Source organism: Mus caroli, unplaced genomic scaffold (genome assembly GCF_978045245.1).
Source record: "Mus caroli unplaced genomic scaffold, Mus_caroli_1 scaffold_1, whole genome shotgun sequence".
Taxonomy (NCBI): domain Eukaryota; kingdom Metazoa; phylum Chordata; class Mammalia; order Rodentia; family Muridae; genus Mus; species Mus caroli.
The window spans coordinates 113,394,386-113,411,051 of NW_028227256.1; the positions used below are offsets into that span (position 1 = coordinate 113,394,386).

Below are 16,666 nucleotides of genomic sequence, written 5' to 3' on the forward strand. Positions count from 1 at the left end.
GTACCTGTGATGGTATGAGAGGAGGTAGAGGCATACTGTTTCCTGGGACCCTGTTGGCCAGGTAGCCTAGCCTATTTGGTCAAGTTCTAGGACAAAGGAAGATCCTGCCTCAGACAAAAAGTGGAAGGCACCTGAGGAATAGCACCTGGGTTTCTCTTCTGACATTTAAATAATATGCACACATGCACACACTTTTTCAATGATAGAGATTGAAAGGATCTACTGGATCTGACTAGACTGAGTAAAATGGAGATAGATTGGTGAAGCAGCCCCAGGAAGGAGAAAGAGGAGGGTAGCAAATCAGAATCAGCAGTATATGAAGCCAGAGGGGATTACCAAAGGAGCACCCTAGAAACAAGGCCTGGAAAATCCAGCAGTGACTTCTGTTCAGCCTTCCAGTGTGAGGTGACCAGCCATCCCTGTCAATGGCAGTAATGTGTGCAGTCTCTCCTCCAATATCTTTTAAGTTATGTTTCATGAATAGGAAATCCTACAGGCCACACCTGAGAGGTGGTCAGGGATAGGGAGGAAAAGAAATGATGGTGTCTGTAAGAGCAAGTGGGGAGAAAGCAATCTGAATAGGCAGTGTAGCTTGATCCCATTTAATTGTCCCTGAGCAGGTATCCAAGGACATCTCTGCTTACTTATTTTCAGGGAAGACTCCTCTGAAAAATTCCCAGTGGGGAAATAAAAACAAGACAATAACCCTGTAGGGTTTCTAAGGAAATGGAAGTCCCTGAAAGATCCATTTTTTACAAGGAGGAAAGAAAAGGCACTTTATGTGCATCTTTGCACAACGGCTAGGGCATTTTGAATCTCTCTTGAGAGAGAATTCCAGAGAGCAGCCTGCCCTGTGTGAGACTGGAAGTGGTTTATAAATGGAATTGCTTTATGTCTTCTCAAATCCTGGGCTATGGATTTCTTTTGTATTCCTACAGATGGACCAACAACTCTTCAGCTATAACTTCTCCCCAGAAGTTGAGTTCCGGACACTGAGGTCACTTGTCCTAGGCAAAGTCACAGGTCTGTTTTTCTATTTTATACTTTTCCCCGAATGTTGTTAAGCTTAATGGACTTATCATCTCTGTTTCTGTGTTCAGTGATTCATATATGAAGACTTCACTGCCATCTGTAGTCCTGATATAGGCTGTGAAACAGGATATATTAAGACATACACATGGCAGTGATGCAAAGTGCCATTCATATCTGCTTTATTAATTGGTTAGCTCATGATTAATGGTTAGTTATTTGCAGTAACTATTTTGTTGGTAAATTTTTAGTAATCCAGGGAGAAAGGTAATCAAGTAATAAAGCAAAATAACATTTTAATTTAAGTTTTATAATTATTATTATTTTTTACATAGTTACCTTTTTACTTACATCTTCTTAGTTTTAACCTAAGGGAATGAAGTAAGATGAGCTGCAAAATTGAATGCTCCATTAGAAGTGTGAATCTTCTTGAGTTTCATGTGTTTAGCAAATTGTATCTTTTTTTTTCTTTTTTTTAATTTTTAATATTTTTTATTACGTATTTTCCTCAATTACATTTCCAATGCTATCCCAAAAGTCCCCCATAGCGCCCCCCACTTCCCTACCCACCCATTCCCATTCTTTTGGCCCTGGCATTCCCCTATATTGGGGCATATAAAGTAGCAAATTGTATCTTATATCTTGGGTATTCTAAGTTTCTGGGCTAATATCCACTTATCAGTGAATACAAATTGTGTCAAGAAGAACGAAGACCAAAGTGTGGACACTTTGCCCCTTCTTAGAATTGGGAACAAAACACCCATGGGAGGAGTTACAGAGACACGGTTTGTATCTGAGACAAAAGAATGGACAATCTAGAGACTGTCATATCCAGGGGTCCATCCCATAATCAGCCTCCAAACGCTGACACCATTGCATACACTAGCAAGATCGTGCTGAAAGGACCCAGATAGAGCTGTCTCTAGTAAGACTACGCTGGGGCCTAGCAAACACATAAGTGGAGGCTCACAGTCAGCTATTGGATGGATCACAGGGCCCCCAATGGAGGAGCTAGAAAAAGTAACCAAGGAGCTAAAGGGATCTGCAGCCCTATAGGTGGAACAACAATATGAACTAACCAGTACCCCCCAGAGCTTGTGTCTCTAGCTGCATATGTAGCAGAAGATGGCCTAGTGGACCATCAGTGGAAAGAGAGGCCCATTGGTCGTGCAGACTTTATCTGCCTCAGTACAGGGGAATGCCAGGGCCAAGAAGTGGGAGTCGGTGGGTGGGGAAGTGGATGGGAGAGCATGGGGGAGACTTTTGGGATAGCATTGGAAATGTAAATGAAATAATTTAAATTTTTTTAAAGCCTCCTTATGATCTTGTGTAGAACACAGTTGAGTTTTATTTTAGTTATTGCTCATGTGTACATGAGTATAATGTTTTGTGTGAGTACACATTCACATGTATGACCTTGGAGAAGTAGATGGCATTGTATGCTTTTGGAGATCAGCAACTTTGGGTATTCATTGTTCTACCTGGTTTGAGATAGGATCTGTTGTTCTCTACTTTGTATAACATGCTATAAAAATACCTGTAAAAATAGCTGTAAAAATACCTCTGGTTTATATGAGTTTGCAAAGTCAAATCTTCCAGCAGGCAAGTCCCTGGCTCCATTTTTTTTATTATGTGTAATATCTGGGTAACTATGTTTTAAAAATTAGCAAACTATAGGTCTTTTGTAGACTTTGAAACTATTTGTATATTTGGACTTCTGACTGCCCTGTTATTCCCTACTTTTTTTTTTAAAACTCATATTCTTTGGTTCTGCTGGTTACAGTACAGTTTAGAAAACATTGACAATTTTGTATACCTTAAGCAGGAATGCAGTTAATTCTGAGTCTTAATATCAGCTTCTGGGATAACTTCTCAGAAAGTCTGAGGGTATTTGTAGGCTACTTGGGGTGCTTTGGTCACCTACTAATCATTGACAAAAGTGAGGAAGCTGCTCAGACTCATGTACCGAATGTAGACTTGCAAGACAGAGGAAATAGTCTCTGAAAAATTGCTGTAGAGAATGAGTTGTGCTAACAGTGTAACAGCTTTAGTAGGACAAGAAATGACCAACTGCTTCTCTAGTCTTCTAGATTTATAAAGAATATGGCATTTCAAGAACATCGTGTGTGTATAAAATAAGTTGAGAAAATGTAAATTTAAGTTTTCCAAGTAACAGTCCGATGAATCAATCAATTCTGAGTTCCAGGCCAGCCTGATCTACAAAGTGAGTTCCAAGACAGCCAGGGCTACACAGAGAAACCCTGTCTCAACAAAACAAAAAACAAGCAAACAAGCAAACAAAAAAGACTTCATAATGGGCTTATTACTTACCCTATCATCATCATCATAATTTTCTCCTTTCTGAGACAACCCAATTTGATATATTACTTTTCTTTCTTAAAGTCTCTGAATTATAAAATTTTATCTGAAGGAATGTATTCATCTCATCTTGACTCTAAGAAGATCATTTTGATCTTCAGAAAATAGCCATATTATATGTGAGATGGAGAGAGACAGAAGGGAGAGAGGAAAGGGAATAGAGACTGGGAATGGAAAAGGTAAGAGGAAGACATAGAGGAAAAGGGGAGAGGGAGAAAAATCACAAGTGCATTCTGAGTAGCTATAGTGACAGCAGCACTGGTTTAAGACTGCTTCCAATGCATACTTCTCACAGCTCTGCATCCATGATGTTATCACTGGAGCTAGAAACTATATGAGGAGGGATCACAGGGAGAAAATCACTGATGTGCAAGCCAGACACTGCCATTCTTTCAAATGCAGACGTGCCCATGAGCACATTCCTTCTCTGTTGTCTCCTTGTACTTGAGATCTCCTCAGCTGGTTCTATTGTTGACATTTACACAATGGAGTACTACTCAGCTATTAAAAAGAATGAATTTATGAAATTCCTAGCCAAATGGATGGACCTGGAGGGCATCATCTTGAGTGAAGTAACACAATCACAAAAGAACTCACACAATATGTATTCATTGATAAGTGGATATTAGCCCAAAACTTAGGATACCCAAGATATAAGATACAATTTGATAAACGCATGAAACTCAAGAAGAATGAAGACCAAAGTGTGGACACTGTGAACCTTCTTAGAATTGGGAACAAAACACCCAGGGAAGGAGTTACAGAGACAAAGTTCGTAGCTGTGATGAAAGGATGGACCATTTAGAGACTGCTGTATCCAGGGATCCGTCCCATAATCAGCTTCTAAACGCTGACACCATTGCATACACTAGCAAGATTTTGCTGAAAGGACCCAAATATAGCTGTCTCTTGTGAGACGATGCCGGGGCCTAGCAAACACAGGAGTGGATGTCACAGTCAGCTATTGGATGTATCACAGGGCTCCCAATGGAGAAGCTAGAGAAAGTACCCAAGGAGCTAAAGGGATCTGCAACCCTATTGTTGGAACAACATGATGTACTAACCAGAACCCCGGAGCTCTTGTCTCTAGCTGCATATGTATCGAAAGATGGCCTAGTCGGCCATCAATGGAAAGAGAGGCCCATTGGACTTGCAAACTTTATATGCCCCAATATAGGGGAATGCCAGGGCCAAAAGAATGGGAATGGGTGGGTAGGGAAGTGGGGGGCGCTATGGGGGACTTTTGGGATAGCATTGGAAATGTAATTGAGGAAAATATGTAATAAAAATATTAAAAAAAAAAAGAAAATTATAACATACCAAACACCCAGAACACACAGTTGCTTTGATTATATGTTCTTATGCAGAAGAAACTTGGTGGGAGGGTGTATGTTGATGTGCAATTTTATGTGTCTAGTTATAGATTTCTTTTTAAAGTTTGCTGCTTGATATTTTTACACTTTCAGAGTCTATTCACTACTTCATAACATCTTTCTATGTAGTCACATTCAGTATTCATCTTTATCTATTAATTCTCAGATTTTCAACATACCAAATATTGATTCTTTCACATTCTATGTACTCAACTCTGAGATCTGAGTCTGATCAATTTTAGACTGTAAAATTTCACTCTCACATATTTCCACCCTTAAAGACTTTGATGTCAAAACAGTAAAAATTCTAGGTATATACAACACTTTTATATTTTACTAGTTGTGTGTGTGTGTGTGTGTGTGTGTGTGTGTGTGTGTGTATGTGTGTGTGGTTGTGTGATAGAGTGAAGTACAGAGAGACAAACACATACACACACACACAGAGAGAGAGAGAGAGAGAGAGAGAGAGAGAGAGAGAGAGAGAGAGAGAGAGAGAGAAAGAGAGGAAGTAACATTTCACAAAGGGCAAGAGAAAAACTTATTTAGGCAAGTCAATCATTTCAACAAAGCCACCTCTTCCTGGAGATTCCTCAGGAAGTACCATTAGATATTCATCACCTAAGGTGTTTCAAAGCCTTTGTTTTACTTGGTGCTCTTATAAGCTACAAAAATAAATAGATACATAGATACATAGATACATAGATAGATAGATAGATAGATAGATAGATAGATAGATAGATAGATAGACAGACAGATAGATAGATAGATAAAATCCTATAATTCCTGTAGCTTGAAGTTTCCAAAGAAAAAGAAAACAAAAACTCATAACAACTGCAACAGGAGACTTTCCTGGATGAACAGTGAACCTAGGTCCTCCATTTGATATGCCAGTAGTACCCTTATTTCTTAGCCGACTCCTAGGACCAAGGCTGTCCTAATCTATTCTCCCTGGAAATCAGAATTAAAGGGTTATTATTATTGTTTTCCAATACTAATAGGTGATTTCTCCATGGTGTATAGATTTCAGGGAAAAACACTCTTTAAAATGTGGAAACATGTTAATATCAGATAGAAATACCCATAACAATATAATTCTAAATTGACACTTAGATGGCATTCATAGCATACTGATGATTACTTGTTTGTACAGCTAGTATTTCTTCTGTTTGGTGATTTTGTAGCTCAAAGCTCAAGCATATCAGAGATTATTTCTAAGGACAAAATGGGCTAAGCATTTGCTTAGGTATTATCCCACATCCACTTGACCCTAAAAAGCTACATAGAAATGAGCTAAACTCCATTTCACCCTGTAGGAAACCTGGAAATCACAGAGCAATGGGTGAAAACCTTCAAATACTTTTGATCTAGTAAGCTGACATATGTTCTCAGGGTGTCTATTAAAGAACAGGCTTGTTCAATTACAGTTCTTCCTGTATTTTAAGTCTGTGGCATACGTCTCAGCTGCACTGTAAACCTGAGTGAGAATCCTGATTGTTAATGCATCTTATAAAGGATGACAGAGTAGGATTACACTGTTAATGAAAAGTATATTCCTCGAAGTACTCATTTTGAAAGACTGTAGTTTCATCTTCCCTGTATACTCATTTGGGTATTTCTTATGATTCAGATCTGGTATATTCAATATAAAACTGAGAAACAAAATTGCAAAGTGAATGTGCTTATCTATGTGCATGCATGTATCTCTTATTCATGTGAGTACTACTGCATACATGGCTTGTCAGAGATCTGTGTGGAGGTCAAAGGACAATCATGGATGTTGATCCTGGGTTTCTACAACCTTAGAGGAAGAGTCTCTTGTTCAGCCCTCATTACAGCAGGCTAGCTGTCTGGAAACCTTTCAAAGGTCTTCCTCTTTCTCTTTCCTGTCTCAAAGGAAGAACACTGGGATTCCAGACTCAAGCTCCCACCCACATCTAGCTTTTTGTGTGTTCTAAGGATTATGCTTGCACTTTGACTGTATTATCTATTCAGCATCCTACTGAGCTGAGTTTTTGAGAGTTACAAATTATATAAATGTTAAAGGGAACTAACTTTGAAATATATCTAGCAAGGTCAAAGTAAATACAAGTGCAATCATCATTTAACTTTCTGGACCTGTCTGGTTGTTTCTGTCTCCACATCACTCCACTCACCGTTCTGTGTTCATCCAGTCTTAGTTAGAATGGTAGTAACAACAACAATGAAACCAGAAACACAACCCTTTTAAACAGGGCCAGTTCATTGTGTCCTATCAAAGGAAAATCTCTTTTTTTAAGAAAAACGAAAACTAACAAACAAAAATCTTCCTGGAAAAGTTATGGCATGAATATTCCAACACCAATTTTCCAGCTAACACCACCGATAACAGTGCCTCGGTGGTGGGCAGCCAGGGAACACCACATTCTGATCATCTAAAAGCTATGACTATGGACGAGAAAGGCTAGCTTTGGTGCTAATTATTGTAGTGGACTGAATGAGTATAGGCTCATATATTTGAAATTTCTTGATTAACAATTAGTGGACTTTTTGTTGAGATTTCAAAGGTCCACACTATTCTCAGTTCTCATTCCCCACACGCCTCTCTCTCTGATTGGTAGCTGTTTTCTCAACATTATGGCTCTTAGCTACTGATACAACACCATGGCTACCTGCCTGCCATAGTAATTCTTTCACTACAATTTCATGGATTCATCCTCTGAAGCTGCAAGCAAATAGGTTGGTTTGGCCATGGTGTCTCTTCACAGGAATACAAAAGGAATTCAATCAACTCCATATATTTAAAACAGGAAAGGCTATGACTGAAAAGGAAATTAAAATGCTCTTTCCAGGCACCTATGAACTGTTTGTAGGAATAATTAACCTTGATTCAAAAACAAGACAGGAGAAATAGATTTCAGCTGCAAAAAGAACAAGGAATTGTGGGTAACCAGCCAGGGATGTACTTGTTTTTGTCAAGTCCAACTGAGAAAATGATTTTTTGAAAGACTTTTATCTATAGTTTTCTGTTTTTACATAGTATGTGTTTGTGTGTGTGTGTGTGTGTGTGTGTATGTGTGTGTATAGGTACATTTGTAAAGGTTGGAAGTTGACAACTGAAGTCTTTCTTGATTACTCTCCATCTTATTCATGAAGGCAAAGCTTTTCTGTAAATACAAAGCTCACCTATATCATTGCTAGGCTAGTTAGCTAGCCTGCTCTAGGAATCTTGTTTCCATCTTCTGAATCTGGAATTAAAGGGGAGGTTGCTACATGTTTACCTGTTTCAGATAGCCCTGGGGATAATTGTATTAGATGTTAATTCCATTCTCTTGTGAAGGGTTGGGAACAAGGAATAAGTCAGCACTGAAGAAATTTCCTATAAACCTTCTTCCCACCTTAATTTATAAATAAAGTCTAGAGCAGGTGATAGAGCAGAGAAAGAGGGGAAGGTGGAGCTGAAGGTTTTGGGGAAGAAAGAGAGAGAGAGAGAGGACAACGGAGGAGGAGGAGAATAAGGAAAGTGGATCAGAAACAGCTGGCCTGGAGAAAATGCAAGTTCTAAGGGGTCTCTTATATGGGGAAGATGGTAGGGTAGTGGTAGATCTGCCGAATCTAGGCGCATACCAAGTATTCATATTAATTGAGCTGTGTTTTCATTGCTGAAGCATATTTGGGTTGGATATTCATTGCAACATTTACCAAGCATTTATATGGGTTCTGGAGATGCATAAGTCCTATTCTTACACTTGCATAGCAAGAGCTGTTAAACCTGAGGCACTATTCCACCCACAGTGGGCCTTGTTTTCTTTTAGATAGAGGTGTGCTTTTATTTTAGAGCAAGTTTATAGCTTCCCAAGTGTACTAGTTACTTTTCTATTGCTCTGAAAAGGCACCATGATCAAAGGCAACATGAGGAGGGAAGAGAAGGAACAGTAGTCTATGAGAGAAGCCAAAGCAGGAGCTCAAACAGCACTGGAACTTGGAGGCTGGAGCTGGAGCAGAGGCCATGGAAACGTGCTGTTTACTGCTTTGTGCCTCATGGCTTGCTCAGCCTGCTTTTCTATAGAAATTAAAACGACCATCCCAGGAGTGGCACTAACAATAATTGGCTGGACCCTCCCATAACAATCAGTAGGTAAGAAAATGCCCTACAGGCATGTCTACAACATTATGGAGCCATTTTCTCAAATGAGTTTTCCTGTTAGCAGATGACTCTAGGTTATGTCAATTTGAAATAAATACTAGCTACCACAACTGATTCCATATAAACTTCATATAAACACAACACTGCTAAATTGTAACTTATCCATTTTTGTTTAACTCTAAGATCACACATTAATATCAACACTACAATATTCTTAAAATAATCTGCAGTGTTATAAATTTAAACACTTAAAACTTCAATGTTTCTTTGAAATAATCATAACCTCTGTAAAAGTCCGAAGTGTCTTTATATTTCAGTCTCTTAACTGTGGGCTCCTGTAAAATCAAAAATAAGTTAAAAACTTTCTTAATCCAAGAGGAAATATCTAGGGTATGATCAAAATTGGCTCAGTGTACAAACAAACCCAACACTAAATGACTGAGTGTCCAAGGTCTGGGATCCACTTCTGATCTTCTGATCTCCTCCAAAGGACCTGGCTCCTCTCTCAACAATTTACACAACTTGTCTCCTAGGCTCAGGAGCACTGCATTCCATGGCTGCTGCTGTCATAGAAGATATTTTTTTATTTTAGGCATTGTTAAAACACTGAGGTTGCTGTGCATGGTGGCGCACACCTTTAATCCCAGCACTTGGGAGACAGAGGCAGGCAGATTTCTGAGTTCAAGGCCAGCCTGGTCTACAGAGTGAGTTCCAGGACAGCTAGGGCTATACAGAGAAACCCTGTCTCGAAAAACCAACCAACCAAACAAACAAACAACAACCAAAAAAAAAAAAAACCCAAAAACCAAAAACAAAACAATGAGTTCTTTTGCTATTACTGGGCTGCACTTTAACCACTAGCCTCTTCTGAGTCCTCTTTATGAATGCTACCCTTGTCTTCTTATGCCAAGCCTCAAGTGCATTAAATGACCTTAATGCCTTCAAAACCAGTGCCATCTAAAAGAGACTTAGCTACCTAGATACCAACTTGACTGCCACTGGAACACAGCTTCTATGCACTGATCCTGAGGAAACACTATCCAAAAGACTTTACATCAATAATACTGGTTTTTACTTAATCACTGCTAATTTCTCAGCTCGAGCTAACCAGAACAGTTGCCCCTGCAAGACAGAAGTTTTACTTTAGTGGTATCCATATCTTGCTAATCCCACAGTGAATTCTTCAGCCCTACTTGATTACCCATAAATTCTTAATCTAAAACATGCAATGGCCCTCATAGACTCTTTAAGTGACTCTCAAATTTCTCTTTGGAGTTTTGCAAGTCAGGCTTCTCTCATTTGCATATCTCCCATCAAGCTTTGACTACTCAATGGTTTTTCTCATGCAAAATCCCAAAGCTCCTCCACAATCCTCCCCCAAAATCATGGTCAGATCTGTCACAGCAACACCCCACAATCTGGGTTTGTATTATTGTGATGGAATATTGTGAGTAAAAGCAGCATGAGGGGTGGGGCATATAGGTCATATTTCAATATAATAATTCATTATAGAAAATTGTTAGGACTTCAAATCAAGGTAGAAAAGTTGAGGCCAAACATGATGCTGAGGCCATGGGTGAATGTTGCTATAGCCTTGATCCTCTTGATTTTTTCTGCCTGCTTTCTTATAAAACCCAGAACCACAGGCCAGGAATAAAATTCAACTATTTATTGGGTTAGATACCCCAGCATCAGTAACTAATAAAGAAAATGGCCTAAAATCTTGCCTACAACCTGATCTTCTGAAGGCATTTTCTCAGTTGAGACTTTCTCCCTTTAAATGACTTTAAGTTGTGTCAGGTTCATGTAAAATCTAGCCAACACACCATATTACTTAAAATATTTCAGTTAAGATACATAGACTTTTAAAGTTAATTTCAATTTGTGTTTATGCCTGTTATTTGAGGAAATAAATAACACATCCTGGGCTGTGATGTAGGTCATTGGTCTAGTGCTTGTCTGATATGACAGCTGGGCTTATCTGCAGCATTGCATGAAGTAACAGTAGTGGCGCATTCCAACATATGAGTTGTAGAAAATTGATAGGAAATAAGTTATGAAATCTTCACTCTGTAGACCAGGCTGGCCTTGAACTCAGAACTTTGCCTTTCATTACCGGAGAAGTTTAAAAGCAACTTGGCTACATGAGAACTTGTCTCAAGGAGTAAAAAAACTAAAAACAAAACAATTTCTGAATCACAGAACACTCCTGACTTTAATTACAATACTGTGTTTCTATGCTGTATCTACATAATAATTATGTTGTTTCTCTGAGCCAGGAAATATTGTAGACTCATTGATGCAATTTCAACTTATGCACCATTAAATGAAGTAAAAAATCTGAAATAAAACTTTCAATCCTTTCAACTTTTCAGATACACACATCTTATTTTTAATCCAAAAGTCTAAATGGTGGGAAATGTGGAACTGTTGTTTTTACTATTTTAAAAGAAATGTACTCAATCCCTCTTCATGAAGAAACTTATTAGATAATTTAATTTTGTCTCATGTAACAGAAATGGACATTATAGCATAGGTATCAATGGCATGTTGTTTCCAAATACAAATTGTACTCAAACTGGAACAACAGTTACTACTCAACTCCAAATAGGGAAATCCTTTCCAGGGTTGAATTAGACTCACATACTTGTGCCTGACTGTGGTAGTAAAAGATGCTTTGTGTGACTGATCAGAATGAGGGTAGGTAGCATGGCTATTATTGATAAAAATTTCAAGTCAGATATCTTCAAACAAAAAATATGCATCATGTATAGAACTCAAATAATGTCAGAGAACATGGAGAACAAGCACAAATAAGCAACTCTCTCACTCTCTATCTCTCTCACTTTCTCTCTCTCTCAATCTCTCTCTCAATCTCTCTCTCTCTCTCTCTCTCTCTCTCTCTCTCTCTCTCTCTCTCTCTCTCTCTCTCTCTCTCTCTCTCTCTCTCTCTCTCTCTCTCTCTTTGGTTTTTTGAGACAGGGTTTCTCTGTGTAGCCCTGGCTGTCCTGGAACTCACTTTGTAGACCAGGCTGGACTCAAACTCAGAAATCTGCATGCCTCCCAAGTGCTGGGATTAAAGGCGTGCACCACCACCACCCTGCAAGCAACTCTCTTATAATGGTGATTGAAAAAAAAAGATTTACTTGTTTCTAATTATGTGCACACTTGTTGATACATAGGCATCATCATATGTGCTTGTTGATAGTGTATAAGAATCACCCTTGAGGCAAAAGTTGTAGGCAATCTCACAAAGAAGCTAGCAACCAAACTCCGCTCTTCTGCAAGAACAGTATATAGTCAGTGATTGAAACATTTCTTTACTGCTATATGTTCTGTTTAATCTAAAAATGTTTTCTTTCAGAGAAATGTCATCATGTTGAGATAAGGTTGAGGATATTAGTGTTTTTCAAAATGTTTAGTGTTTTTGTTGGCATTTTCTCCATAGATTTTCCTTCACTATACCCAAATAATAACTCTAATATAAATGGAATATTAAGATTATAATAAACTGTATTTTTCATTATCATCATTATTTCATCAATGATATTTCATTATTATCATTATCATATACTTTGAGGTAGGTACAAGCTCATTTCTTTTTTTTTAATTTTTAAAATTTTTTATTACGTATTTTCCTCAATTACATTTCCAATGCTATCCCAAAAGTCCCCCATACCCTCCCCCCTACTTCCCTACCCACCCATTCCCATTTTTTTTGGCCCTGGCGTTCCCCTGTACTGGGGCATATAAAGTTTGTGTCTCCAATGGGCCTCTCTTTCCAGTGATGGCCGACTAGGCCATCTTTTGATACATATGCAGCTAGAGTCAAGAGCTCCGGGGTACTGGTTAGTTCATAATGTTGTTCCACCTATAAGGTTGCAGATACCTTTAGCTCCTTGGGTACTTTCTCTAGCTCCTCCATTGGGAGCCCTGTGATCCATCCAATAGCTGACTGTGAGCATCCACTTCTGTGTTTGCTAGGCCCCAGCATAGTCTCACAAGAGACTGCTATATCTGGGTCCTTTCAGCAAAATCTTGCTAGTGTATGCAATGGAGTCAGTGACCCCAACACAGGGAAATAAACACTATCATCAATTTGGACTCTGAACATGAGGTTGGCTGTTGAGACATGACTCTGTGGATAATGTACTTCCAATGCAAACATAAAGAGTGTGTTCAGGTACCCAGAATCAAGTGAAAAGAAGGACATGGCTGAAGACTTCTTAGAACCCATTGTTCTTAAGTCAGGGATAGGTGGATCCTGAACTGTGAGCCGAAAGTTCACTGAAAGACCTTGTATAAAAATATATTATAAATTGCTTGGTGGTTAATAGCACTTGCTGGACTTTCAGTAGACCTGAGTTTGGTCTCCAGACTCTTGGTGCTTACAATGGTTTATATCTATGGCTCCATGGAATCTGGTGCCTTTTCTGATCTCCACAACCAACAGTTTTCAGGCACAAAGACAGAAATAAACAAATAATTAGAAATAAAATTAACATTTTAAAAAATATGTTAGAGAAAGATTAAAGAAGATTCTTGCCATGGACAACATTTGTTCTTCTCATATTTATTCACAGGCAATGCATCTATCCATATATATATACACACACATGTGCAGCAACCACACACAGACACAGACAGATAGACAGACAGACAGACAGACACACACACACACACACACACACACACAGAGAGAGAGAGAGAGAGAGAGAGAGAGAGAGAGAGAGAGAGAGAGAGAGAGAGAGAGAAACATGGAGAGATCAGTAGGGATGGAATGTGGAGAAGAGGGAAATACAGCAAAAAAAAAAAAGGAACTGGGTGAGGGACTTGGCCAATGTTACCACAGTTGTAGGTGGTAAAGCTAACATTTAAATGCAGAGATTTCAGTTTTCTAATCAACCCTGCTTAATTTCATTTGTTAAAGTATAATATCCATGTCAATAATAGGTATATTGCAGTGCTCCACACACACTTTTCTGGCTGAGAACTCCTTCATCAGTGGCTTACTCTTCAGGTCTGGTGAGGTGAATACCCCAGATAGAATAGGGCTTTAATTATGGAACAAATTTCCTGTAAGTCATGTTTTGGGGTCAGCCCTGGGTTTCTACCATCACTCCCTGCTGGCTAATGTGACACAAATAAATGACCTGCTCTGTGAACTTAGGTGATCATGTACATGTTTGTTTGACTTATACTAGAAACTCAGCAAAAGTATCACAGCAGTACTAGTGGTCTTTATCTTGAGGATATGAAAAGGGTCTCCATCCATTTTTCCCAAGAGAGAGTAATATTAGACTCTTAATTACAATTTAGAGCTATATGCTTCATAGGAGTACATGACTTCTGCCTTTTATATGATTAAACCTGAGCCTCATTCTCTGTGTTTGGTTTGTATCAGAATGAAAGGAACAATGTCTTACTTCTAACTGATCATTAGTTATTAGTAGAAGTGCAAAATAGGCATTAATTAGTTTCTTACCATTAAAGCATTGTAAAACAGTTGAACCTGTAAACTAGAGATATATTTCAGTTGGCATATGGTATATAACTCTGGCCTTCTCACTTACATATATCTACAACCCATATGCAAATACAAATCTACATACACACAGCCACACAGCCACAGCCACACAGCCACAGCCACACAGCCACACACACACACACACACACACACACACACACACACACACACTTGGAAAAGAAATTGAGAATGTTCACCTAACATACAGGAAACACTGGCTTTGATTCCAGGAAATTTATAAGTGGTATATGGAGATATAAATCTATAATCACAACATGCAGGAAAAGGGAGTAAGTATATCAGAAATTCAAGGTCATCCTCAACTACAGAGATACTTCATGGCCTGTCTGGTCTTTCATTGACTTTGTATTAAACAAAGAAAAAGTTAAACCCAGATAATTACATGTGGGGTTATTTAAGCTTCTTCATTCTGTAGCAATGCTGTTACTGATAGATTCTAACAATGGGTATTTGGTCGGCTAGTACTAAAACCATGAAATTTATTCTAATGTTTGAAGATTCCAGGTACAATTTCTCGCTTTCTCAGCAGGCTATAATTATGAAGTTGCAAATAGAGGCATCTCACACTGCTTTTTATTATTGTCAAAATGTGTATGGATATGTGCGTGCATGTGTACACAAATGTGTGAATGTGTATGAATGTGTCTGCATTGCATGTATGAATAGGTTCATAGAAATGTGTGTGTGTGTGCACGAGTGTGTGTGCAAATGTATGTATGCATGTGTGTGATAGGAACCTGAAAGCCAGTATATTCTATATTAACTCACCCTAGTGCAGTGTGATGCTCTACTGTCAGGACCTTAGATCTCTGGGACTAGCTATACATATCTTTATTCCTACAGTGTTTTATGACAGTCATGAAGAAAGGAAATGGTGTTGGAATTAAATAGTTCTGGGTTACAAATTTGAAGGCCACTTGGCTAAATTAGTCACCAATAAAGTGACCTGTGTAGTGAGGAATATTGATTATAAACTTGACAGTATATAGAATTGCCTAAATAGACAAACTTTAGTACATGATTTGGGGGAAGTTTATAGACAGGGGTTAATTGCAGTGGGAAGAATCACCCCGATTGTGGTTGTCAAGGTTCCATGATTGGGAGCTTGGACTGAATAAAATGAAGGAAGAGAACGGAACACCAGCATTCAACTCTCTTTGCTTCCTCACAGTGGGTGCAATGAGCCCAGCTGCTTCACACTCTTTCATCCATAGTTTCCTTGCCATGATAGTTTTTAGCTTCAAGATATGAACTCAAGTTAACCTTAACTTCCTTAAACTGATTGGTCACATTAACAAAGAAAGTAACCAATAGAATCTCTATGTGCCTCAGTTTCCTGATGTGTGATGCATGGGTAGTCATAGTCACTACCTGGATTTGGGTGATGGTAGACTATCAAACAGATGGTAAGTTTCATGACAGAAGTTGTTCCTAAGCTCCCACAAAGTTGCTGTCTTTGAGTTGTTCTTGCTGGCATTTTCTTCTTGATCAGGGGCACTGCTATTTACTCGTTTGCCCTTTGTCTTGAGAGACTGATCTAGTATTGTAAATGTCAATGCTGACAAGGTAATGAATGGAAGAGAATTTTTGTAAGAGTAATAATAATAAACTCTCTGCACAAATTTGGAGGGTCTCATCAAATTGTGTTGATTTAGGACACATATCACAACACATTATAAAGCTGCTCTTCCCTCTTGAATCTCTCCAATCCGTTTCTGCTGATCTTCCCAGGAAGACATAAACAGATCAGCTTACCAGGAAGTGAGCCTGAGTTGGAACCTGGAAAGGTTATATTAGTTACTTATCTCACTGTTATGACAAAATGCCTGACCTACCAGACTTAAAGAAGGTAGGGCTTATTTTTCTCACAGTTTAGCAGTACAGACTATCATGGGAGAGGACTCGTGGTAAGACTGGGAAGCAGATGGTCACAGTGCATGTTCAGTCAGGCAGAGAATAGTTGCTGGGATTGAGCTCTCCTTCTCCATTCTTATTTAACCCAAGACTCTGGACCAGAGAATGGTGCCCATAGAAGGGATGAAGCTTCACACCTCTATTATCCTAATCTAAAAACTGCCTCACAAATATACCCAAAGGCTTGTCTTTTGGTACTCATAGCTTGTCAATTGACTTTGAGTAAAGTAAATTACAATGGTGATCGTCATATTGGTCCATAGCTGCTGAGAACTGCCCACACTCTCCAACCCTTAAACA

At 38.7% G+C, this 16,666-nt stretch overlaps 1 protein-coding gene across 2 annotated transcripts in view; it reads left to right on the top strand.

The window, feature by feature from the left end:
- Cntnap5 (contactin associated protein family member 5) overlaps positions 1-16,666 on the top strand; it is a 928,932-nt gene that overhangs the window by 853,771 nt on the left and 58,495 nt on the right. For both annotated transcript variants that reach the window (XM_029481690.2, XM_029481709.2), the window contains one exon: positions 939-1,023. In XM_029481690.2, coding sequence (XP_029337550.1) covers positions 939-1,023 — 85 coding nt within the window. The remainder of the gene's footprint in view (positions 1-938; positions 1,024-16,666) is intronic.